This window comes from Rhamphochromis sp. 'chilingali' (genome assembly GCF_963969265.1).
Source record: "Rhamphochromis sp. 'chilingali' genome assembly, chromosome: 15".
Taxonomy (NCBI): domain Eukaryota; kingdom Metazoa; phylum Chordata; class Actinopteri; order Cichliformes; family Cichlidae; genus Rhamphochromis; species Rhamphochromis sp. 'chilingali'.
This window is the reverse complement of record NC_137942.1, coordinates 24,283,883-24,310,362: the sequence shown is the minus strand read 5'-3', so window position 1 is coordinate 24,310,362 and position 26,480 is coordinate 24,283,883. Positions and strand designations below refer to the sequence as shown.

General features: G+C 42.2%; 2 protein-coding genes across 3 annotated transcripts in view; one reads left to right on the top strand and one right to left on the bottom strand.

Annotated features, from left to right (window-relative positions):
* Positions 1-11,995, top strand: part of llgl1 (LLGL scribble cell polarity complex component 1) — a 42,350-nt gene extending 30,355 nt beyond the window's left edge. Inside the window, exons 13-24 of one of the 2 annotated variants that reach the window (XM_080906509.1) lie at positions 418-522; positions 779-1,071; positions 1,221-1,371; positions 1,456-1,594; positions 1,763-2,076; positions 2,226-2,417; positions 2,510-2,582; positions 2,864-2,978; positions 3,447-3,511; positions 8,675-8,810; positions 8,921-9,000; positions 10,131-11,995. In XM_080906509.1, coding sequence (XP_080762635.1) covers positions 418-522; positions 779-1,071; positions 1,221-1,371; positions 1,456-1,594; positions 1,763-2,076; positions 2,226-2,417; positions 2,510-2,582; positions 2,864-2,978; positions 3,447-3,511; positions 8,675-8,810; positions 8,921-8,996 — 1,659 coding nt within the window. In that variant the 3' untranslated portion in view covers positions 8,997-9,000; positions 10,131-11,995. Of the gene's footprint in view, positions 1-417; positions 523-778; positions 1,072-1,220; positions 1,372-1,455; positions 1,595-1,762; positions 2,077-2,225; positions 2,418-2,509; positions 2,583-2,863; positions 2,979-3,446; positions 3,512-8,674; positions 8,811-8,917; positions 9,001-10,130 lie in introns of both variants that reach the window. The other variant, XM_080906508.1, reaches the window with a different exon arrangement.
* Positions 11,996-12,117: 122 nt separating this feature from the next.
* flii (FLII actin remodeling protein) lies at positions 12,118-24,886 on the bottom strand. Its single transcript, XM_080906507.1, has 31 exons — positions 24,760-24,886; positions 23,596-23,706; positions 23,023-23,094; positions 22,783-22,863; positions 22,407-22,654; positions 22,147-22,250; positions 21,888-22,063; positions 21,538-21,695; positions 21,322-21,406; positions 20,811-20,958; positions 20,553-20,683; positions 19,425-19,532; positions 18,935-19,039; positions 18,617-18,796; positions 18,446-18,528; positions 18,180-18,254; positions 17,916-17,999; positions 17,650-17,821; positions 17,211-17,318; positions 16,904-17,095; positions 16,680-16,778; positions 16,509-16,598; positions 16,262-16,401; positions 15,950-16,169; positions 15,674-15,828; positions 15,476-15,536; positions 15,250-15,378; positions 14,041-14,147; positions 13,813-13,918; positions 13,669-13,734; positions 12,118-13,590 (listed from the first exon to the last, which is right to left on the bottom strand). The coding sequence occupies exons 1-31, from the start codon at positions 24,820-24,822 to the stop codon at positions 13,456-13,458; spliced, it is 3,792 nt and encodes a 1,263-aa protein (XP_080762633.1). The 5' UTR covers positions 24,823-24,886; the 3' UTR covers positions 12,118-13,455.
* Positions 24,887-26,480: the final 1,594 nt, after the last annotated feature.

The window sequence follows — 26,480 nt, the reverse complement described above, 5'->3', positions numbered from 1 at the left end:
CTATATAATATGCGTGTTAAATTTTATATTTGGGGTAAAATATCAAGTCTTTTCAAGTAAACCGGTTCAAGTCCAATTCAAGTCCCAGGTCATTGGTGTAAAAGTCCAAGTCAAGTCACAAGTCTTAGAACATTTTTTCAAGTCAAGTCTAAAGTCATAAAATTAATGACTCGAGTCTGACTCGAGTCCAAGTCATGTGACTCGAGTCCACACCTCTGGGGATATTTATGATGAACTTGAAGTGTGTGGGAAGTAATCTTCAGTGTAACTTTGCGTGGCTTAGTGTCACTCACTGCATAGTTCAGTTTTGCTTTGATCATCTAGAAAGGCACAGTATTCAAAATGGTTTAATGTTAACAACTTACAAGAAAGTGGTTTTATATTCAAATGAATTAAATCCAATGTGTGTGTGTTTAGGTGGGCTGTTTTGACCCCTACAGTGACGACCCCAGGCTTGGCATCCAGAAGATAAGTCTGTGCAAGTACAGCAACAAGCTGGTGGTGGCCGGAACCGCCGGACAGGTGAAGATCAAAAACACACTGTCACAAGTTATTAAAAAAAATAAAACCAACATTAAGTAAGTTTGTTTCATTAATTATATCATAGAAAAACTGAAATCTAATTTTAGTCATTTTCCAAGTGTTTGCTTATAGGGCCTTGTGTGATTGTTGGTTTATTTCTTTTTATTATTGTGAATTGGGGATATGTAAACAAAACTGAATTGCTTGGAAAAAAAAAAACCCAAAATGAGCCACGGTGTTTCTTTACTGTTTCTAGGTGATCGTGCTGGGTCTGAGTGATGAGCGTTCGGACCACTTGGTCGACGTGTCAGTGGTTGATCTGCTGTACGACAGGGAGGGCTTCACCTGGAAGGGCCACGACAGGCTGGAACCGCGCTCTAAACCCGCACCTTTCCCCCCGGGCTTTCAGCCGCTGGTGGTGGTGCAGTGCTTGCCCCCGGCCTCTGTGACGGCAGTGGCACTGCATGCCGAGTGGAACCTGATCGCCTTTGGGACGAGTCATGGTTTTGGCCTTTTTGACTACCACAGACGAAATGCTGTGCTGGCAAGGTTAGGCGCACACAGTCATGTGATTTGTATTCTTTGGTTATCGGGCAAAGCCTGAGTATTTTTGGCATAATGAAGATCTACTTAGTCCCTGCTTAACCCATTTTCCCGCTGTCTTTACATTCATTCTGGTGCTCTTTATGCTCTCCTAGGTGTACCTTACACCCTAATGACTCCTTAGCAATGGAGGGTCCCCTGTCAAGAGTCAAGTCCTTGAAGAAGTCCCTACGACAGAGCTTCAGACGCATCCGCAAAAGCAGGGTTTCAGGAAAGAAACGCACCATCACTACGCCCACCAGCAAGGTGAGAGACTGTGTGTCTGAGAGTAAACTGTCCAAAAAGAACACTGTCTATACTATTTATACTATGTATTGTATGTGTGTATAGGTTCAAGAGGCAAATGCTGCTCTAGCGGAGCAGGAGGAAGTAGCTCCGGTGCAGAGGCGGATAGAGCCGCGGTCAGCAGATGACTCGCTCTCTGGAGTGGTCCGGTGTGTCTGCTTTGCAGACACATTTCTACGTGATGGTGCGTTTACTTACTTTTCAACATATTTCCACTCTGTCTTTACTTCATTCACTTTTTCTTAAACTGTTTGAACTGCATTTGTTTGTTGGAGAAAATGTCAGGATTGAGCTAAGGAAGGTTGTCGTTTATCGTTTGTGCCGCGCTAACAACACGCTCGGTCTTACTTAGGTACACACCACGGCCCCACGCTATGGGCAGGCACCAACTCGGGCAGTGTGTACGCCTACGCTCTGGAGGTGCCCGGTGTGGGTTCGGGGCGAGTGTGTGAGCGTGGCGGTGCGAGTGAGAGCAGTGTGTGCGTGGAGGCAGTGCTGGGTAAAGAGATTCAGCTGATGCACAGAGCGCCTGTGGTGTCGATCTGCGTGCTGGACGGTCGGGGGAAACCTTTACCAGACCCGTACGAAGCCTCTCAAGACCTCGCCATCGCGCCTGATATGACCAACGCTCACTCTGTCCTGATCGCTTCGGAGGAGCAGCTCAAGGTATCGTCTGGAAACAACATCACAAAGTCTGTATTTACATTTTTATCGTCATTTTTTTTAAGTTTGTAATGGATCTGGGCTTAAAACGTGGTCTGTTACTTGTATATTGTTTTAAATCGTACCTTTCTTCCTCCTCTGCTTAATTCCAGGTGTTCTCTCTTCCCAAAGTCAGCGCTAAGACTAAGTTTAAGCTGACTGCACATGAAGGCTGTCGGGTGAGGAAGGTTGCCATGGTGGTCTTCAGCTCCACAGCTCAGGAGGATTACAGCGAACACACACTCGTCTGTCTGACCAACCTCGGGGACATGCACCTCTTTAGTATTCCTGCCCTCCGACCACAGGTGCAGCCTCAGGGTTTGATCAAGAGCTTGACAGCAGCGTGTGCTTTCAAATGTGTTTTTGTGAGTCATAACTGTGTTTTATGTGTCCTCAGGTGCGTTATGACTGCATCCGTAAGGAAGACATCAGTGGCATTGCATCATGTGTCTTTACCAGGAATGGACAGGGTGAGAAGAATATGCTTGAATTTAAAGTGAAAGAAGTTATTTCAAGACACCTAAAGAGCAGAGTGGGATTTCTTTCATTATTATTTTTTGCTTTTAGATTTTCATCACGATAACATTCGCCTCCTTGTCTCTGATATACACACACATGAGGTAGTGCAGGAAAAAATTAAATTAAATGTGGAGGCAACATAAAATGAAAGCTATGTATGTTCAGAAAGGTCAGCGTATGACTAAAAGGATGGTTTCACTCACTAATATAAAAAAATTGTTCTCCTCTGCAGGGTTTTACCTGATCTCTCCTTCAGAATACGAGAGGTTCTCTCTCTCCGCCAAGGTCCTCACTGAACCGCTCTGCTTCGTTCAGCTCGACCGACCATTAGAGCCCACACCCACCAGGTAACACACACACACACTCCGATTGTAAGCATCATTAAATCTCAGGCTGCTTTTACTCTGTGATTATGAGCGAGTGTGTTCAAAACTTTAACGGGTGTGTTATGAAAAGGCGAAAGGGAAGCAGATCCTTCTTTGCTGAAATTTGGTTCTAGATCTGAGGATCCAGTTAAACTAGGGTTGGCTATATGGATTAATTTTTTATCAGAATATACGTGCTAATAAATATATCATAAATAATAAAAAAAATTAAAAAATTCAGTGTCATTGTTACTGATTTGCAACATTTCCCAGGACCAGTGTAAGTCCCTGGGAGGTCTCTGGACACCGCACTGAAAACCACTAAGCTGTGACTGTTCATTATGATTTCTCATGTGAAACCAAAGAAATGATCATTTTATTGTTATTGCTGTATTATTCCATCGACTGCCAAAGTAAATGGTGCATGCTTGTGTGTGTGTGTGTCCACAGCGATGGTATGACAGTGCAGCCTCAGGCCAACGGAACCCACAAGAACCAGATGGGTCAGGCTGAGGGTAGGTCTGGACACACACACACACACACACACACACACACACACACACACACACACACACACACACACACACACACACACACACACACACACACACACACACACTTCTTCCTCCTGCCCTTCTCTCCTTTTTTTTTCTTTCTCCTCTCGCTTATTCTTCCTCTTCATCACTCTCTCTTCTTTCTGTAAACCTCTTACAACCCTGACCGTGCCTTAGCAGGGGTCCCCCCCCTCTGGTCTCCACGGTAACCATTCAGTATGCCCCACTCGCCTCTCCTATCCAAAACCACCTTCCACAGCAGGAAACTGTGGTTGCTGTGGAGACCAGCAGGCCTTTGATTGATTGATTGAATCTTTATTTTGAACATGTTGAAAAAGTATAAAAAAAAAAAAATAGAATTAAAAGAGACAAATGAACAAAGCAAACAAAAGGAAAACGAGCAACCACAACTCCAAATAACGTCCATGTTCAAAAAGGAGCAGGAAGAAGCATAAGCTTATTTAATCCCACCCCTTTTCCACTATCTAGTATCAATAGACTACAGAAATACCTCCTTGTAATTACATTATATGTTATGTGTAATTTTTTTTTTTTTTTTTTTTTTAAATATATACACATATATGTTTCTATCTATCCATACCTACGTATATACACACATACGCACATATACACATTTTCAATAACCCCATTAACACCTGAAGGATACACAACCTACAATTTTATATATATATATATATATATATATATATATATATATATATATATATATATATATATATATATATATATATATATATATATATATATATATACATGAAAATATTAGACAAGAACACCCTATCAAATCTCTACCTTTTCCCTGTACCCTGTAAAAACCATATCCTTAAACCGCTTTTTAAACTGCGCCATGCTTGGACATTGCTTCATATCTTTACTTAGTCTGTTCCACAGCTTCACTCCACACACAGAGATGCAAAAACTTTTTAATGTTGTACGGATACGAGGATGTTTTAAATTTAATTCCCCCCTCAAATTGTATCCCCGTTCCCTTTTAGAAAACATTTTTAGAATATTGTCAGGAAGCAGGTTATTTATTGCTTTATATATAATTTGTGCTGTGAGAAAATGAACCAGATCTGTGAATTTTTGATTTTAAGAATAGTGGATTTGTATGATCTCTGTAACCAGTTTTATGGATTATCCTTATGGCCCTTTTTTGTAATATAAAGATTGATGATAGCGAACATTTGTAAGTATTGCCCCAAACCTCTGCACAGTAATTCAAATACGGTGCAATCAGGGAACAATAGAGAATGTGGAGTGATTTGTGGTCCAGAATGTGTTTTACTTTACTCAAGATTGAGACACTTCTTGAAATTTTGTTATGTATATGATTTATATGAGACTTCCAGTTTAATTTATCATCTATAATCACACCAAGAAACTTATGTTCAAGTACTCTTTCAATTTCCACACCATCTACATGAATCTGCACTTGTGCATTTCTAAGGGAATTCCCAAATAAGATAATTTTAGTTTTACTTAGATTTAGTGATAGTTTGTTCCTGTTAAACCATTTTTTAATTTTGCACATTTCTGAAGTAATTGTATCCAGCAGCTCCTTTAGATTCCCCCCAGAACAAAAAATATTTGTGTCATCTGCAAATAATACTAATTTTAATATATCAGATGCCTTACAAATATCATTTATATAAATAATAAATAATTTTGGACCCAGTACAGAGCCTTGTGGAACACCACAAGCAATGTCCAAGCATGATGAGGAATGGACACCCAGCTTCACAAATTGTTTCCGGTCACTTAAATAATTTTTCACCCATTGCAGTACAACCCCCCTAATCCCATACCGTTCCAGTTTATTAATTAATATGTCATGATTGATTGTGTCGAATGCTTTCTTGAGATCCAGAAATACTCCAGCTGCATACTGTTTCTGATCTATAGCATTCGTAATCTCCTCAATTGATTCGATTAATGCCAGAGATGTTGATCTTTTTGATCTGAATCCATATTGACTGTCAGAGAGTAATTTATATTTATCTAAGAATTTGTCTAATCGTTTATTAAACAGGTTTTCTAGGATTTTGGAGAATTGTGGTAGTAAAGAAACAGGCCTGTAATTTGTGAAGTGGCGTCTATCCCCGGTTTTATACAGCGGCACAACTTTAGCTATTTTCATTTTGTTTGGCACTTTTCCCGTCTGAAATGATAAGTTGCAAATATATGTTAGAGGTCCTACAATTCCTTCAATGACCTTCTTGACGATTTTCATGTCAATATCATTACAATCAGTGGATGTTTTATATTTACACATGTGTACAATGTCAATTATTTCTTTTTCCTCCACTGATGTGAGGAACATTGAGTTAGGGTTCCTATCAATCAGGTTTTCACTACATTCTACTGATGGCAGTGACTCAGGAATTTGTTCTGCCAGTTTTGGTCCAATATTTACAAAATAATGATTAAAGCTGTTGACCTTATCAGCAGTGTTTTCCATAATATTGCCATTATCGATAAAGTATTGTGGATAACTTTGTTGTCCAGAATTATTTTTAATGATACCGTTTAAAACATCCCATATTCCTTTCATATTATGTTTATTGTTGTTCAATATTTTACTATAATACTCCTTTCTACATACACGTATAATATTGGTCAACTTATTTTTGTATTTTTTATATTTATTTTCAGCTTCTTTTGTTCTTTGTTTTAGGTATTCCCTATAGAGTGTATTTTTCTTTTTACATGCATTTTGTAAACCCTTAGTGAGCCATGGTCTATCTGAATATTTGTGCTTTCTGTTGTATTTTATTGTTGGACAGTTTTTATCGTACAACTCCATGAATATTCTTAAAAATATGCCATATGCAATATCAATATCAGCTTCTTTGTACACCTTGTCCCAGTCCTGATTTAATAGATCGTTCTTAAATGCAGTCATAGTTTCTTCTGTCCTTACACGTCTGTATCTCAGTTGTTCTTCATGCTGATTTTTCTTATAATTAGTGTCATAAACTGCAAAAACTGGTAGGTGATCACTGATGTCATTAATTAATATTCCGCTCACAATGTTGTTTTCCATATTGTTAGTGAAAATATTGTCAAGTAAGGTGGCACAATGTGGTGTAATTCTGCTAGGCCTGGTTATTTTAGGATGTAAACTCAAACTGTACATAGTGTTTAGGAATTCGTCGGTCTTTTTATGCTTTTTTGGATTCAACAGGTCAATATTAAAATCACCACAGATAAACATAACTTTTTGATTTGTTTTAGAGAATATTTCCTCTATGAAGTCATTAAATACTTGAATACTAGAGCCAGGTGTTCTATATATACAGCTAATTATTACATTTTTTTCTTTTTCCTTATAAATTTCAATTGTTATACATTCTAGTAAATTATCAATTACAGTTGTCATACTTTCTACCACCTTGTAGTTTAGGTTTTTATCCACATACACAGCTACTCCCCCTCCACTCTTGTTCCTTCTATTTACAAAATTCACTTCATATCCCTCCAGTCCAAAGTCCATTCCTTTCTCCGCATTGATCCATGTTTCAGAAATGGCAATAATTCCAAATGGATTTGTCAACTCATTTAGATATTCCTTTATATTGTTGAAGTTGGCATACAGACTTCTGCTATTAAAATGGATTATTGATAATTTATTTTCCGTGTTGATGGTGTGCTTAAACTGTTCATCAGTGAAGTAGCAGCAGTTACAGCTGATGTTGTAGAAGAAATTATTTTCCGGGTCTATATCCTTTTCTAAGTCTAGAACATTATGGTCTGTGTATCGAAATGTTCTCAGTTCCAGATTATCATAAAGAGAATTCCAATGAGTCATGTTGATATTGTTGCCGGATGCAGATGAAGTTCTTTTGGACTGTGCCATGTGTTGTGTTGTGTGTCACGTCACATGTGCATTCATACCTCCAGAGTAAGTTGACCTCAGTATTTGTCCAGCTCTTCCATATTTCTGATGACCAACACTTTGGCTTGTTCCGGTGTTCCATTGAGTTTAATGAATACTTTGCAGTTGGTGGTCCATGTATTTTGAATTTTTCCCTGTTTCTTCAAGTAACGTGCTTTCCTGGCAATGTCCGCATTTCTTTTTATCAGATGTTCGTTCATGAAGACATCGGATCCTTTCAGTTTCCTTCCTTGTTTTAACAGTGCTGTTTTCTGTTTTCTGTTTGCAAATCTCACAATGATGGCTGGTTTGTTACTGTCATTTTTTCGGGGTAGAGGGTGGCAAGCCTCAATGTTGTTATAATCCACTTCCACACCTTTGGACCGTAGAAAGGTAACCACTTGATGCTCCGTGGAGTTGACATCTTCCTCTCCTGGCCCTCCTACATTGTCAGTGGCGACCGCCCGGGCGTATGACCGGGGTTTGATGCGAAGCCCCGTGATGATAACATCGTTCATCCGGGTGTACTGCTCCAAATCCGCCACTCTGTTCTCCAGGTACGCCAGCCGCCGATCCTTCTCGGCGTTCTGGATGCGGAGAGCCTTAACTTCCTCGACCAGGTCCAGGATGGCTTTCTGCTGCAGTTTGACAGTAGAAATCTCCTCTGTCATAAACTCCAGCGACTTCTTAATATCGTCTCCTTCCTCGGCTGACAGAACTTTTTTCGGGCCCATGCTGAGAGACGCTCTCGTAGCTTTGCCGTGACGACCGGCTAGCTACTTCCCTTTCACCTGGGACTAGGTCATTAAGAACTTTACACGCAGGCACCAACACATTATCCTGGATTATGATACATTGGGGCAATTTTTACTGTCTTTGTACAAGACAATGTCAATTTTGGCACATCAGAGCAGCTCCAGTGTCTTCAGACAGTGTAGCAGGGCGCAGATGTTTAAATGTTTTGATCACATGCAAATATTTCTAATGAGGAGAAAACAGTAAAATCCAGCTCAACACACAATAATGAGCAAGTTACTGGAGGAGAGAGTGGTGGTGGTTTGTTTCCGGCTGTTCAGATGTGGCTTGTGGTTACAAGTCTACAGAATACAGTAAAGTGCTTTATAAATATCAATCTGTTCGCCATATTTAAATCATTTGTTTTCTGGGGCGACCAATCAGTCACTCTCTATCGGACGTAGATGAATCTCTGGATTTGTCCCTTGCAGGGCAAACAGAAGAGCCTCCCAGCTGCTTGTCCTCGCCAATCCTGGACACCCCACTGGACTCCCCCCTTAGCTGTGCTGACCTCACCCTCGACTCGACAGCAGAACTCACCGTGGAAGACGTCAGGGATTTCCTAACGTAGGTACACACACACACACACACACACACACACACACACACACACACACACTTATTAAATGTATTATCGGCAAAGACGATAAATAATTTGCGTGTCCGTGCTACAGAAGTGTGGACGAGGCAGAAAATAACCTGAAGAATATCAAAGAAGAGGAAGGACGATCGACTGGCATCCTCATCAACTGAACAGGTGAGAAACATTGGTTTATTAACCTCATAGTCCTTGAAGCCCGTCCACCTCTATGGTGAGGGTATCAGAGCGAGTGGACACACACACACACACACACACACACACACACACACACACACACACACACACACACACACACACACACACACACACACACACACACCTGTTTCTAATGGAGCGCATCCAGACTGTGCAAACTTCAAAGAGCCGCTCTGTCTGAGCGCTGCATTCCAATAACGAGCCGTCCACACTGTTTCCACCCAAACTATGTGTCTCTGAAAGCCAGTCGAGCTGAAAACCTTTGCACCGAGGCGCACTGAAGCTTCAAGCTGTAGCTCAGTATTTTTGGTTACTGTCATTATAAAGTACACGGAACGGGCTCATGAACTTTTTTCTTTTTTCCTCACTGTTCTGGTTATTATTTCAAACATTTGCAACTTTTACTTCACATCAATCAGATTTTCTGCAGCTGTGACCAACACGAGTGTCCTCAGCGGGTTTCCTTAAGACACTGGGGTTTCACAAATAAGAGCTCGTTTACTTGATTTAGATTATAAGCTTATTATTTATGACAGGATAGTATTTATTTTAAGTCTCTGCTTCCCTCTTGTGGTGCTCAAAAAATATCTTTGCACAGATTTGACAAAGGAAACTCAACATCTGTCGTCACCCCTCCCAAAATAAATAAATATGACTTCAGGTTTTTTTTTGTTTTTTGTGCAAAGCAAGATTGTCAGTCGTACTAACAGTGTGACTGAAAACTGCTGTAAATGTTGCCATAAGACGGTGTTACACTGCATGTAATTGCCAACTTGACCCCATTCAGTTGCAGTCTGTTTCAGATATTACAGCAAATAACTGATAAATCATTGAAAATCACGTGTTGCGGTGTACACAGACAGAAACATTACATAAGTAAACATTTGGAAATCTTTTCTTCTTTTGTGGATGTGAGACGGCTGCTGTTCAGTATTTATTTTTTAATTCATTTTTTTCCTTGTGTGACTAAGTCATTAGCTTGTTCTGAATTAGGAGTTAGCTTCATGGAGCTCAATGTGTTGTGTGTTTGGTTTGTTAGTTGAGCCGATTTATTGTGAATTTGCTTGTAATTATGTATTTGTTTATTTCAGTATTACAGGGAGGGGCTCAGGTGGTCGTGATGGATTGGATTTCAGTGCTGGACCACAAACATCTCCCATCAGCCCACAGTGGAGCCCCCTGCCAGCACTCTGCACTCTCTTGTTTACCTGGCACAAGCTGGGATGAAAGTCTTACTCCAGACACAGAATCCAACGTTAAAAACACTTGTTGTGGTTCCTCCTGCTGGAAGAACAAATTCTCTATTGTCTTCTTCTGGAACCCCTTTGGAAACATGTCGTTTCCTCCGATGTGGAGACACAAAGTGGGCACAGTGTGGCGTGGGGTCGGCCTTGGAGCTGATGGTTCTGATTTCAAGAGCTCAAACTGAAACGTCCGTCTTTGAGGTCTTTGTGTTCATCTGTTATCGGCCCTTCAGCTCAGCATTCGAGGAAAGAGCCGTCACAGTCTACAGCGGAGACTCGATGGTCACTTTTTTCCCTCCACCTGCAGCCTGTGGCGCGCCTGGCTCGGCCTGAGGTTTTGCAGTTGCCAAATTCCCTTCTTGATCTTCAGCACATGAGCGGATGCGATGGACCGCTCTTCCTGACGCGTCCTGTGAATAACCCGTTTAAAAAGAACCGAGATTGTCCAGCAAAGCCTGAAGGAGAGCACTGTAGTGTTGAAGACAGAATAGCAAATGAAGTATTTTGAGTATGAGTCTTAAAGTTGTAGCATTTCTCTATAGGTGCCAACAAAGGCAGCTGACTTTTTCACCTGTGGGGGTCGAGGCAGCGCTGAAATCGGCAGCAGGCTCTGAGAAGCTCTCTCCACTCTGTGGGTACTGAAGAGGAAGCTGAGTGTGGGACAGTGGAGGTGTTTTTGTATTGCAAACTTTTCTATGGCTTTTGGAGAAAGTGAAGATATTTTCATTGATGAATGAAGTGAGGAAATATTAAAAATTCATACTGTGACTACAAAGGGAACCAGCTGGGGCAGAGGGCAGATTTTGGTGATTTATTTTTTAACTTTTGAAATATCTTTATTGCTAAAGAGCCGGGCAGTGATGTCACAGGGGTAATAAACACAGAATTACCATCCTCGTGTTAGTGACTGTGGCAGAACATCTGCTTTCCCTCCCACGTTAACACCTCTTATAAAGGACCCCCGTGGCATCACTGTCCCCGACTACAGTGGGAGTCAGCGGGGCCATGTGATGTGAGGTTACTGTGCAGTGTCAGCCTGTTTGAAATTTAAAATATATTTTGTCAATAATTCAAACATGTGGATGAAGGTGGAAAGTGGGTCTCTCTCCTGAACCCTCCTCCTTCATCGCAGCATGCAGAAACCTTCGGGCGGGACTCAGGGAAGTGTTGCAAGCTAAGCAAAGTTAGCGTGGAAGTGGAGTGGGACTACTTTTTTGGAGGGGGGGGTCTCTTGAGTTGGTGCATTCTGCATAGTGTTGGTTACACACAGAGCTTTGATTGCTAGTATTTTTACCCCCCTTGTGTTTTTTTTAAAAGACGTTTTACTGTATATAGAAACAAATGTATACAGCATCTATATCTGGGTTCACACAAGAAAAGAGGGAAGTATTTGAAACTGTCATAACCTTAAAACCACTCTGTTCCCTCACTTTAACACACGTCACCACTAACTAATTTAGCTCAGCAGGTAGGAGTCATGTTAATGCCTTTTTAAAATGTTAGCTTTTTTCCCCCTCTCGGCGTACTGGTTGATGCACATAATTAACCCTTTCATGCTACAGCTGGCACGATTTACCTTCTTAATCCACATTTAAGATGAATCTGTTTCTATTTTTGTCAGTTTCGTGTGTAGGAATTTATTAATCGGGTCATTTAGCAGTTTGGCTGATGAAGAATTGAATGTTAATAAAATTATTTACACTCAAACTCAAGTTTGGTTTGTGCTTACAAATCACCTCTGCTTTATTAGAGCGCTTAAGAGGTTTGACACCTTGCTTGAAAATGCCTCAGTTTGAAGAGCTGATGCTTTAAAAAAAGAAAAGACCAGATGGACAAAGATGTGATGTGAAATTTTATTTTTATATAAAATACATAAATAAAGCATCTGCAGGTGGCATCAGGAGCATGTGCAAATTTTCAGATACACACATGTATGTGTGCAGGACTCAAACACACAGACAGGCATACACCCCACACAATATTAACCAAAATGATGGAAGTTGCAGCCATCTGGGAACACAGACTGGGTTTTGCCTGCACCAGTGCCAACATCCAACACAGGTCACATGATCATTAGAAGCACTGCAGCAGTTTAGTTTGACGGCGCCGGCTGCAATGATTTTTAAAAAGTGCTTTAACAACTCAAAGATTAGCCAAACCATAAGTCACGATACAATGCTCGAGCTCTCCCATTTCAGAGTTCTGTCCCAATAAGGAAGCTATTTGAAAAGCAAACATGCGCCTAAAGTTTTAAACCTGTAGCATTTTAAATATCATGCATTTACTTTTTCAAATGTAGGTACACATTCTATTTTTTTTTTTTTTTTTTTTTTTTAAATTTGGAAAGAAATATCTTCTTTCTTCGGATTCTCTCCAGAAAATAAACATTTGACAAGTTAAAAGCAGCCTGTGATGAAGAATACAGTATTGTTCAGTTTCAGAAACTCCCGATCTTCACCAATTGCACAAACATCAGTCCTCAAACATTACAAAAAAACCAAAACAAGACTTTGCTCTGACCTTGACAAGATTTCTTTGGCCAAATAAACGTGACTGTGTTACTTTACTTCAATTACTGTCCATCATGCTCTTAACAGGATCAGGAGGTGAGCGCAAAAGTATACTAATATGATGACAGGAAAGGGGATGACCCCATTTCAGCAAAGGCGCACAGGGTAGACACTCACACTTCATGAAAAATATATAATATATAAAATGACATTCCTCAGAAAAACTATTATAGTGCTGTTTCGTGTTCAGTCCCTCAATGACGACGAGAATACACACTAGTCCCTGCCTTAAGCTGCGTGAAGGAGCGCCTAGCCCTCCCCGCTGACGACCGTCGACCATGCAGCACGAGCCACGTGAAAGCAGCAGAACAGATCGATATGTTAGATGGTGCAGCTCCCTTAGGTTTTCATAAAGCCCATTTTTATCTCAAAACATAATTCTTTAATTCAGACTTGCTAAGAAAATAAAAAAGCTTGGGGGAAAAAGGGGAGGGGGTAATTTGCAGTCTATATCAGATACTTAGCAGCCAGCAGCCGCTTGACCAAAAAGGCTGCTGAGCATGGATGGAGGGGAAGGGTCTCGGGTAAAGCTGGGATAGATTTCTGTAGAGAACTCTCTGGCAGTGTGTGTGCACGTGTGTGTGATTGGGATAGTGTTTGGCCTATGCAGGGGGAGTTTTGAAGGGTCCCCAGGCGTGGAAGCAGCGCGTGAAGCAGTGAGGCTCGTTGCCCTTCCTCACCAGCCGAAGCTTCCTCGGTTGTTCGGTTTCCTTGGAGCGCATGTGCTGGATGTAAACCTGAGAGGGAGGAGGAGGAGTTACAAAGATGTAGATAACACAAAGCACGCACACAGAAAGTGCACTCCCCCTACTCACCTGGCAGGCTTTCAGACTGAGTTTGATCTCCACCTGGCTAGTCTGGGTACCAACCCACATGTACACCTGAAGGAAAAATGATATCAAGTATGATGATAAAACCTAACAAAGTCCATCAACACACCAATCCTTAATTGTCTCTACCTCTTTGCCGTTATCCAGCAACATGATGTCATCATCAGCCAAGTCATCCTGGCAGAAGTCTGAGCACTTCTCTGACACAGAGAAATAACCTTTCTCGTTTGAACACCTGAAGCAGAAGAGTAGAGGGGAAAGGAGGAAAACGCCACAAAGATAGAACCAATGTGATGAGTGAAAGAGAAAAGCAGCTGTTTCATACTGTAATGTGTAAAAACACGAACAGTTACTCACCGGAAGAGACGAGCGTGTTTCATGTACTCTGCGTCTTCATCATAAGGTTTCTGAGAACCAATGCCGACCCAGAAGAAGTTCTCTGGCTCCTCCCCTTCATTAATCACCTAGGAGACACATTAATGATCTGTGACTGCATTTCCACTGCTGAAGGCACACAATCTTCTTTAGAGAGTTTAAAAGAGAGGCCAATGCTTCCATTAGTCACAAGTGAGTCTCTCATTTCCTGTATGATCATTTTTACCCGCACACCTGCCGAGCTGCTGGGGGGGGGGGGAACTGTCAAAAGTGGCTACAAACAAGTTTTTGGAGGTAAATCTCAAAGTGACGATGCTGTGAAGTTTCATCACTGCCGAGGAGACGTATGAAGCAGTCTCAGAAAAATTAAAGATTCATTATCTTGCTTTTTAGCGAGGATGGATTTTGTTTTATCGAATGACTCATAATGCCAGCAGCTGTCACGTCCCAGCTTTTGAAGAAGGCCCCTGTGAGTCGGCTGTTTGGTAGCCTACTTTCAGAACTTGCTGATTTGTCAAATCTGGTAAAGGCCTGACTTTTTGTTTTCCTCTTTCAAACACACGACACGCAAATAGGTTTCCATAGCAACTGCTGGGTGTGGTTATTTGTGAGTCCTTAATAAGATAATGTTACAGTATATAGTATACAGATTTTGCTAACACGGGAAGTTATAGAGTGCCCTCTGGTGGACAAACTATGCAACATCAGCACCCGTAACATGGCTGAAGGGTGTTCCTCCTGCGTCTTTCTCACTTCTACAGATGCTGATACAGATAAATAACAAATATCAGCCAGGTTACGAAGAATTAAAGACTAAATTGAAATTAAATCATGTTATATAATGTAATGGAACATGTAATAAATCAAGAATTTATAAAAAGGTATCTGCTGTGTAAGCACTGAGCAGCTGTAGTAAAGGATGAAAGCACTTGAACTCAAAGTTAAAGGTTAAGTGTGCAGAGGTTTCTACTTGACTGTATTAGCTGTATGCAGAATAAATAAATAAACACTGGCGGGTACCAGTGGTCCCCCTCAGCCTCCCAGTAGACACACCTACGGTGTCAATTTCAAACTCCTATTTTGCCTTTCTCTTGAGTTACCGCAGTCACAAACTTGGGTGCCTACACCGCCTGTCTGTCTGGAAGGGTGACGACAATACCCGTGAAGATCCATGCTTGCACATGATCTCACCTGCTTGCTGTACGTGTCGTCGAACATGCTGTTCATGATGTCCTCGGCCAGCTTTCCTTCATCGGGATCGGCGGCTCTGCCCACCCAGGTGTAAACGATGCCCTGATTATCTGTGCTCTCAAACGGTACCTGCAGAAAGCACATTTTGGGATTGGATCCACATGAAATCATGCTTTGTCTTTATTAAGTTGCTTGAATGACAGATGTTCTTTTTTTATATCCAAACCTTGAGTATGTAGCAGAACTCAGAGTTGAGATTGCCGGAATCTGTACCAATCTGGATGGTTCTAAGAGAGAGATGGAGGGAACATGTTTAGCTTTAAAAAAAAAAAAAAAAAAAAAAGATCTTTCTGGGGGAGTGGAAGCTGGCATGCGTCAAAACATTCAAACTTTTCTGAGGACAAAAGAAGCAGGTTTTGCATGCCTGGTGCAAAGTGCGCTGCCATTGGTGCGTATGTGGTAGAGGGAGGGCTGGGCAGAGTCGGTGTTCTGTTTCCTCTTCCCTTTGTGGATGATGAACTTCCTCTTAAAGTGGGACAGGAACTTGAGGTTCTCCTGCTGCTGAGTCATACGCACCACCTAAACAACAAAACAGGACGTGACTGTCATTGTGATGCTGATGGATGTAGTGTGGTAAACATTTTTTTCTTATTTTGGAAAAACAAAATTCCAGAAACTAGATTAAACTCTTTGCTCGTACTTGCAGTTTTCCAGGGAAAAGACTCTCAAACTTCTTCTGCAGGGAGAAGGTGAAGGTGAGCCAGCCCATGTTGGAGGCCTGCCTGCCCTGCCAGAAATAAACTACACACTGGAAGTCCTCCTCAGGCTGTTTGTCCTCCTCCTCCCCATCTCCCCCTGCTCCTTGCTCACCCTCCTTCTTTTCCTTCTCTTCATCCTCGTACTCCACAGGCACCCAGTATCTAACAAAGCACAGAAAGTCACCAGTAAAATGAGGTTTTTCTTCATCTTTGAAATCAATTCCAGCATTACAGCCCCAGAAAGACTTGTCTACCTGCAGAGGAAGACATAACAATCTTGGGTGTAGAAGTGCCCAAACTCCTCCTCGGGGAGGCGAGCAAACTTCTTTCCCTCCAACACAAATCCTTCCATGCCATCCAGGTCCTCGTTCCACTCCTCCATCAGCTGTTCAGCCTACACAGGTAATACAGTAAATATGTGAGATGTAAATATGTTGTTTTACTGTGCTTTACAAAGTCAACAACAATCAAAGGTAGAAATCAACTGCACTGCGTTGTTACCTCAGTGAGGGGCATGGGTGGCTGTCTGGGAAGGAAGAGAGCTGTGAGGTCAGCTTTCATCTGGTCTTTCTGCTCTGCATCCTTCTTCACCTGAAAGAAGAGCACAGTTTAACTTGTGCATTAACAACAAAACAAAAAACAGTCTGATGCTGGTCAGCATGTGTCACTGACCTTGCCCTGCAGATTATCCTTCTGTTGCACAGTCTCCGCTGCTCTGGTGTAGTCCACCTTCAGCACATCATCCCAATTCTTAAACTTGGACTTGAAAACCTGAGGAAGAGGATGAAGCAGAGGAGAGGTTAAGCAGGAAGAAAATAGTTTTAAAGAGTGTAGATTAAAAAGTGACAATGATATTTAAACCGTATTCAACTGCAGTGGCTTCAGTAGACGTTTACCTGGCACTCTGTGCCCTCCAGGTTGCGGGTGACACATGCGTGTTTGGGCCGGTGCAGCATGGAGCACAGCTCCTGACCAAGCTTTAACGCGGCGGCTCGGACGAGACGGGGAGACTTCCTCCCGATCCAGATGAAGACGTCAGACCAGCAGTCCAGGATGTAAACGCACTTTGTGTCCAGCAGGGACTGCAACTGAGGAAAGGGGCAGACATAGAAGGAAAGGAGGGTGAATTTATGGAGTGCACCATGAAGGGAAGAAAGGTGAAACAGGACTTTACTGCTGCTCATTTGCAGCAGATGGACGTACCAGTCTGAGCTCTGGTAGGACGTCCAGTTTGACCTTGTGATCTTTGTGCTCGACTGAGAGCTTGTAGTTAATCTGAGGCAGCTCCAGGTAGCCAAGACCCAAGCCCACCTAAAAGAGAGATTAAAAAGTAAAAGCCACTGATGAATCTTTGCTTTGAGTCTTTCTCATATCCGAGTAATGTCTAAGAGCTGTAAATTAAATATGGGCTGTCATGCAGATGATTTTTCAGGCTACAGAAGGGTTACGGTTAACTGATGTAAACAAACAAACAACCCCCCCTCCAAAAAACCAAACAAACAAAAAAAAAACCCACATGCAGCTTCAGGTCTGCATCCCCTACAACACTGACCAACACACTTTACACTTGTGCCACCTTAAAACTTAATGTGAAGTTCAACTAAAAGATATGCACAGCATGTAAACATCAATAAATATTTACTTTATATAGTTTAGGTCTTATTGGAGTGAAGTCATCTGGCACGTGTTTCTTGATCTCCTCTGGCTGCCCTCCCAGCGTCTCCCAGAATCCTGGAGGCTCCTGGTTGTGCATGAGGGTGATGATCTCTGACTTCCCCTTACGTTCGTTCTTATTTATCTTTTCAGCAAATAACCTGGAGGATGACAACAAATCACATGACATTTCACCAACTTTCTGGGCTGTAATAATCGGTACAGTGTCTCTAACACCGTCGGTTAGCGTCTCACCTGGCCTTGGTGGTGGCGCTGAGAGTAGCGTTGGCTCCTCTCCAGATAAAGATTTCCAGGCCTGAATCCAACAGGAAGACGAAGCTGCCGATAAGGAAAAACGCAGAATGTTATGGACACAATGCTCCGAGTTCCAATAGGAGAAATTAAAGCTTGAAGATTAAGGATATAAAGAGGATGATGATTGTGTGTCAACTGTGCTGGAATGTGTAGAGAGCTGGTGGGTGTCAGAGAGTGTTGCAGCAAGAGTGTGTTCAAAGTCACCGTGGATCGAGGGACGAGGCCTTTACAGGAACAGACTCCAGTTTGATGTTTTTCTTGCCGTAGACTCTGTACAACCTGATAAACACATGAAAGCATTCGAGCCTGTTAAAGTGCTCTGAGCCTGAGCAGACGCAGTACTTTGAATTTACCGCTGATACACTCACAAAATTAGGCTCAACATAAAGATATGAGCAGCTGTTTAAAGCTAACGTGTTTCTGCACATTGCAATGAGTCATTTTCTAAGTAAAAAGGTGCTCCAGCCTACCTTAGTGGATACTGTGTCTCTTCCACAGTGTAAAATCCACTGGCTGTTCCTCCCTCGATGTAAGAGATGTCATTGTTAAAAACCTGAACACAAGAGAAGGTCCTTTATGACAGCACAAAGCGAATAACTGCTCACACAGGTACGTGTAGTTGTTTTAATGTTTCTACATACGGCAGTAAACTCGTCGCTCTCGTCTCCCATCTCTTCCCTTATCGTCCTGCACTCTGCTCCCAGGAAATTTCTGAGGTTGACTGCATGGATTGCAGAGCCGGCCTTCTTGTCCAGGGTGGCTTCCTGACCAATCCAGTAGAAGATCTGCCAGTTTAATGCCCCATTGTCATCCAGATATGTCTGTAATTGAAAATTGTAAGATTAATGACTGGAATATTGTTTATATTGCACATTATCGTGACCAAACAGACGAGTTTATCCCGCTTTGTTTTGCTGATCAGACTCCTCTGAGGCAAACACACTTAAATGACACGTTACCTTGAGGATGATGTAACAGTCGGCCTCGTAGAACTTGCCGTGCAAAGCTTCGTCCACTTGTAGGGGAATGAAGTTCTCTATCTGCCACACTGTCACACCTGGAATCTGGAGAAGAACAACAACAGAAATATGTAAGGTTACATTTAGTTTAGACCTCTAAACTGTCGACTGACCACTTTTCTGTCCCATTTAAGGGAGGATGTGGCTCAACAGGGGGTTTGATCCCCAGTTCGCCCAGTCTGCATGTCCTTGGCAAGAAACCCAGCCTAAAACTGCCCCCAGCTGTGTCGGAGTGTGGAGAGAAAGCCTTCTGAGAGAATGTGAAGTGCAGCATACAGCACTCTGAGGAGCCAGCAGGACTCCATGTGATGCAGACTGTAAACAGTCATTTAAACACAAATAGGAAGTAGGAGTTGCTGATTGTTGGAGTTAGGTGTTTATATACACACACACACACACACACACACACACACACACACACACACATTACCTGCCCCACATCCTCCATATAGAACTCCGAGTAGTCCAGCTGAGGCTTCTCTAGGCTCTTGTCCCAGCGCCGGACTTTTAAATCACCATATTTCAAATCCCCGTTTTCCTGCAAAATTAAAGGATTTCTTTGTAAGGATTACGCAGCCATTTCTTCTACCAGTCGTTTAGATTATGTTTAGATGAAATATAAAGACATTCACACGACAACAATTACTTAATATAGCCGAATAACCTGACTTTAAGTTGGAGTAGGCTGAACTTACTCACTTATCAGATTACTGTAAACCTTAGGCCTTGATTATACTCTGCTGTGCACACAGACAAACAGTTGGAGACCCAGCAGCTGAGCAGTCATTCCTACCATACGAAGTCCACCGCCTGGACCACATGTATAGTTGGTACAGTGTCATTAAATTCTTTGCAGATAAGTCCAAAAAACAGACATCCATACTGACCATTGAGCTCACTGTCTGATGATTACATTTAAATCACGTGGATCTGAGTGGACCTGTGGACGTGTGAAGCACAACCCCAGCTTTAGGTGTGTTTACACCACAGGGCTGCAGTAATCTGAGGGAACCACTGCGGGTTGTTATCTATATCACAAATCATGATGTCATCACATTACCTAACAACCACCTATCAATAGGTTTAAAATACCCTTCTGTTGTATTTACTTATCCTGTATAACACTGTATAACCTTCCAACAATAAAATCTAAGTCATAACCACCTAATGTTATTCTGATGCAATCATGTTGCTTAGTAACAACCTACCAAAGGGCTAAAACAACTCATTTATAATATTTATGCACCTGCAAAACATTTATTGCTAACCTAAATAGCACATTTTACACATATTTAACAAATGAAATTAATTTATATCCACAATACTTGCATGTTACATAATATATTAAGACGCCATCATGTTGCCTAGCAACCACCTAACAACTGATGATTAATGACTAAACTCACAGGCCAAATAATCCTGAAGCATTACTAGTAAATTTAATTCCAACAGCTTCCAATAACATGAATAATAACTGTCATGCAGAACTTAAATCCCTATTTCTTCTGTGTGAAGTTCCAGGATCTGTTTGATGTCCTTAACTTGTCTTTTGCCTTACCTCCAAATTCTTCTTCTCATGTGCGACATCACTCATGCCCTTCAGCACTTGCTTTGCTTGATCATCCTGAGAACAGTCCTTCCTCCTCCTCAGTCGCATCCTCCTTGCCATGGGATCCCGGGGGCTGGCTCCTGGACAAATGTGTACAAAGATGCAGATCTGAGCCTCCAGGAAATGATCAAGATGTATGCAAAGAAGGAAACAACAAAACATACTGTTGTTACCAATACATTCATTCATATTTAGAAGCTGTCTTACCTCCTCCTGCAGCTGCAACGGTAGCAGGGGAGGCTCCGGCCAGACGGAGCTGGTTCTGTAGGGAGAAGTCAATGTTGTACCACTCTGCTGCGCGGTCGACTGGTTTAGGAGGCATCACGAGGTTGGGGTTCTCACGCACATCAAGCACCTACAGAGAGAGACGGGAGTGTGTTTGTGAGTGCGTTTCAGGCAGAGATTCTTTTCCTAAATTACAGCAGGGGGGAAAAAAAAACCAAGGCATATTTAATAAACCATTTGTTTGTTACAAGGTCAATCACGATTCTAATTTGTTTAAGAAAAATATCATTACATAGTTCCATCTCATTACATTCACTGCTCAAACTTCTTCCTGGACTGTCTCTTCAGTCATGACTCAAGCTTGCTGGGGTTTTTTCCGCCAATAAAAGGATCACAACCACTGTTATGCTCCATTTAGCCAAATATTACAAACATTGTGTGTAAAGGTATTTTAATTTTAATATAATCTGATTACTTTACTAGAGTACTGTACCTCTAAGTCTGTCAAGAAGTGGATAGCCTCAGGTAATGTAACCAGACGGTTTTTATTCAGCACCAGCTTCTTCAGCTTGCCACACCTGGACAACACAAAAACACAAGAAGCTTTAATATTTCTTGGTGTAAACTGGAATGAGCAATGTAAACTAAATTATTTTAAGTGTCAGCTGATTGCCCAAAAACTGTGTGTTTGTTTATGGGTTAAACTGACCTGCAGAGTCCCTCAGGGATGAGTTCCAGGTTGTTGTTAGCAGCCATGAATTCAGTGAGGTTGGACAGTTTGCCCACTCCGGGTGGAACCCCATCAAAGTCCAGTTTGTTGGAGTTGAGGTACAGCTTCTTCAGTTTGGACAGCTTGCAGATGGCAGACTGGTTGGAGAAAACAAAACCAAACTTTATATTATGGGAAATTCCACATGAAATACATTTCTTTTTCCTGTGTCTCCGCTTCCCCTCTGCAGGATACTAAAGCAACAAATTTGTTTCTGCTTGTGCTTCTAATGTTAGTTAACAGAATAGAATAGAATATAAAAATGGCAGCTGCCTGCTCATGGTCCTTACAGGCAGTGAGGTGAGCTGGTTGCGGCTTAGGTTAAGCGTCTCCAGCTGGGTCCACTGGTCGATGCAGAGCGAGAGCTCAGAAATCTGATTACTGCTCAGGTTCAGCCTCTTCAGACTGCTCAGTGAATACAGGCACTCTGGTACTCGAGTCAGGTCATTACATGAAAGGTCAACATCTTGGAGGGAGAAAAGAATAGAATATGAAACAGAGAACACATGTTTGCAAAACGCCGATAGGTGTGTGTGTTTATGGTGTTACCTGCTAATTGTGTTAGTCCCTCCAGGCTGGTGGGCATGTTGCTCTGTGTTCTCTGGGTGTTCCTCAGGTGCAGAGTCTGTAATGCCACCATTGCTGGGAGCTGACTGCTCAGACAATAAAAGAAGAAGCACTAAAATCAGTAAGGAGGTTTAAAAGATAAAATCATCCTTTCTGGATGTTTGTTTAAAGGTATAAGGTGACTGTTAAATTGAACAGAGGTTGGCAAAAAATGATGCAATATTAAATCTTTTTTTTTTTACCGCAACTGGGCATGCATCAGCGGGTTGTTGTTTAGAATCAGAGTCTGCAGGTGCACCAGGCGTCTCATCTGGGGTGGCAAGCTGTCCAGTTTGTTGTCACTCAGGTCCAGATACAGCAGGTCTGTCAGATTGATGAACAACTGGTTGGGGATGGAGTCGATGCTGTTGTGGCTCAGATTGAGCACCAGCATGTTCTTGCTGTTCTCCAGGTCCCTGGGGATCTCTGTCAGCTGATTGTAGCTCAGGTCCTGGTGGAGGAGAATGTGAATAAATAAAGAAAAAGTAGTGGACTGGAAGAAACCGATTCATGCTCAAAATGTTAGTGTTAAATTTAAGGGTATGTTGAAAGTATGAGAGTTAAGAGACGTTTGTGTACCAGCACAGAGAGGTCATCGAGCTGAAAGATGTCATCTGGGACTCCAGAATTTTTCAGATTGTTGGCTCTGGCTACCACCGCCTGCAGACAAAATTTAGAATACTAGATTACACACTGGTGTACAAAGAAAGAAGCAATCATGTGGCAGGAGCTCTGTTTTTTAATGTATGGGTGGAACATCATTTCCATTTTTTCTATTTTTTTTTTAAAGGCATGCGGTTTTTATGTTTTTTTAGTTACCCGTAGATTCGGTAAGCTGGACAGTTCCCCATGTAAAGTGGTCAGGTTGTTGTGACTCACTGAAAGGTGCTCCTAAAAAGGGAAAATACACACAGACACATGTCACTGCTATACTTTGGTCTTCACAAGTCATGAGAATACAGGGTATGTGTGCGTGTTTCACAAGCAAATCAATCTGCTGATTGCACCCTTGTAGTTACCTGCTATCAGATTAAATACTTCTATGTTTTGACTTCAAACACAGTTTAAACTTGTTCATGTGACCACAAATACAAAGTTGAATCCAGCAAGGACAAAATGAAAATATATTGAGCTTTGATCTGTCTCATCTCCTGTATAAATAATTTTCTTGCACGAATATCTACCTCACTTGATAAAATAAACAGTTCCTTGATCCTTTTATCTTTGGAAAACTGCACAGTACAGATGTAAAACAAAAAGACTGTGGCCATTACAACGAGGTCTACTCACAAAAAATTCTTATCTAATTGAATTTTAGATGCACATACACACATATAATGACATAAATGACTTCATGTATGAGGATGCTCCTAACTAGTCAGGATGTCTCACCAGCTTCTGCAGAGAGGCCAGCTCCTCTGGGAGGTAACACAGTCCTGTCCTGTTCAGTTTCAGCCATCGCAGGCTGCTCATACACTTAACGTGCTCTGGGAAGTATCCACCCTGAATGAGATGACACAAAAATACATGACTTTTGACAGCAACAATGCAAGAACTTACTTTGTTATAGCGCAGGGGGGCTGAATTTTTCAGGATTTACCAAAGCACTGAAACACCTGAAACAAAATCGCAGACATGCTACCAGAGAAAGATTATATTTTTAAACAACTTCCCCCAAAAGATACTCTAACAATCTCATTGCCAATTATAGGAACGAACTGCACGCATGTTCAGGTTGCATAAAAAGTGACAGTGGCACATTTTCATACAAATGGGCAGATAGCATTAATCTTGATTTTTTTAACAGATGAAAAGTGCACACATCAAGGAAGAGAAATGCTAGGTCTACATATGCTAAAGCATTTGGAATATAAGGAAATGATCTCTTCATGTACTGGCAGATTTCAATCAAAAGCCACCGATCGACTAACAGATAACTCAGTTGTTTAAGCAGCATATTTCCAATACTTTGACGGGGATACGTAAATAGTTGTGTCAGGACAAATACATGCCAGGTGATCGCAGCTGTCAATCGGGCTGTTTTTTCCACTCTCCCAAAATAAGCTCACAAAAGGGTGTCGCAACCTAAAATCAACAGCAGGCTCTATTAGTTAGCTGACGCTGTTTGTCAACTTCACTTTCTGACAAGTTACAACACGGAGCTTGAGCTTCTATAACAGACATTTAGTTAGCCATAAGTGTGGCTAGATTACTTAGCTAACATGACGGTGAAAAGAAGACCTGGCTCATCAACAACTTCACAAAAATAATATTAACGCTAGCTGACGAGCTAAAAATATATATCATTCGCAAACCAACACGTCAAATAAGAACTGTGTTAACCACCAAACTGGGCGGTGGTGGCTGAGAGCAGACTGTGTCACTCTGACAACTGGCTAACGCCCAATGCTAGTAACGTTAAGCTAAGCTAGTTTATAGCTAGCCCTGCCGTTTGTTGCTCTGAGAATGACTGAAGTCGCTCCAGCCACGCTAACGTCGTATTTACTAAACATCGGAGGGTGTGAAAATCAGTGAATGCTGTTTAAAAACCCTTACTTTAAAGTCGTTTCCACTGAGGTCTACCCCCCGTATAAAGGGAAGAACTCCGGTGGCAGCCATTTCTAACTATTTGATGTCTGCTGCTCTATTTTGGTCAAAAGAGGGTTGTGGCTGAAAAGACTGCCGTTTCTTTTTCTTATTCTTTTTCCGTGTCGCAAACCAACGCGATGAGTGGCATGTCGCCACCTAACGTACACCCACTGAGTAACAGCTGTCCCAAGCATGGATGAGTGGAGTACCAGGAAGGGCATCCAGGGGAAAATCTACTCCAAATCTAATACGCGGATCATCAAATGATTAAATCCCCAAAATTGTGAATTTGCTGCAAAAACAGTAAAAAAAAAGTCAAACACAACCCCAATAAATACATAAGAAGGTCAACAATTAAAAAGTAAAAATCTAAAAACTATATATATATATATATATATATATATATATATATATATATATATATATATATATATATATATATATATATATATATATATATATATATATAACACCCAGCACGCCCCTGCGGGCGGTATATATATATATATATATATATATAACACCCAGCACGCCCCTGCGGGCGGTTTATCCTTCAAGGCCTGGGAGCTTGAGGGTCCTGCGCAGTATCTTAGCTGTTCCCAGGACTGCGCTCTTCTGGACAGAGATCTCCGATGTTATTCCCGGGATCTGCTGGAGCCACTCGCCTAGCTTGGGAGTCACCGCACCTAGTGCTCCGATTACCACGGGGACCACCATTACCTTCAGCCTCCACATCCTCTCGAGCTCTTCTCTGAGCCCTTGGTATTTCTCCAGCTTCTCGTGTTCCTTCTTCCTGATATTGCTGTCATTCGGAACCGCTACATCGATCACTACGGCCGTCTTCTTCTGTTTGTCTACCACCACTATGTCCGGTTGGTTAGCCACCACCATTTTGTCCGTCTGTATCTGGAAGTCCCACAGGATCTTAGCTCGGTCATTCTCCACCACCCTTGGGGGCATCTCCCATTTTGACCTCGGGACTTCCAGGTTATACTCGGCACAGATGTTCCTGTACACTATGCCGGCCACTTGGTTATGGCGTTCCATGTATGCCTTGCCTGCTAGCATCTTGCACCCTGCTGTTATGTGCTGGATTGTCTCTGGGGCATCTTTACACAGCCTGCACCTGGGGTCTTGCCTGGTGTGATAGACCCCAGCCTCTATGGATCTTGTGCTCAGAGCTTGTTCTTGTGCTGCTATGATTAGTGCCTCTGTGCTGTCTTTCAGTCCAGCTTTGTCCAGCCACTGGTAGGATTTCTGGATATCAGCCACCTCCTCTATCTGCCGGTGGTACATACCGTGCAGGGGTCTGTCCTTCCATGATGGTTCCTCGTCTCCCTCCTCTTTCTTGGGTTTCTGCTGCCTGAGGTATTCACTGAGCACTCGGTCAGTTGGGGCCATCTTCCCAATGTATTCTTGGATGTTCGTTGTCTCATCCTGGACTGTGGTGCTGACACTCACCAGTCCCCGGCCCCCTTCCTTCCGCTTAGCGTACAGCCTCAGGGTGCTGGACTTGGGGTGAAACCCTCCATGCATGGTAAGGAGCTTTCTTGTCTTTATGTCAGTGGCTTCTATCTCCTCCTTTGGCCAGCCTATTATCCCAGCAGGGTACCTGATCACGGGCAGGGCGTACGTGTTGATGGCCCGGATCTTGTTCTTACCATTCAGCTGACTCCTCAGGACTTGCC

Excerpts from the sequence above, each read along its gene's own strand:
- flii (XM_080906507.1), bottom strand. The coding sequence starts at position 24,822 with ATGGCTGCCACCGGAGTTCTTCCCTTTATACGGGGGGTAGACCTCAGT. Across the intron at positions 20,959-21,321 it reads ACTTCTTGACAGACTTAGAG|GTGCTTGATGTGCGTGAGAA; the intron begins GTACAGTACTCT and ends CTCTCTCTGTAG. Across the intron at positions 15,537-15,673 it reads GGCAGCGCACTTTGCACCAG|AACCATCCAGATTGGTACAG; the intron begins GCATGCAAAACC and ends TCTCTCTCTTAG.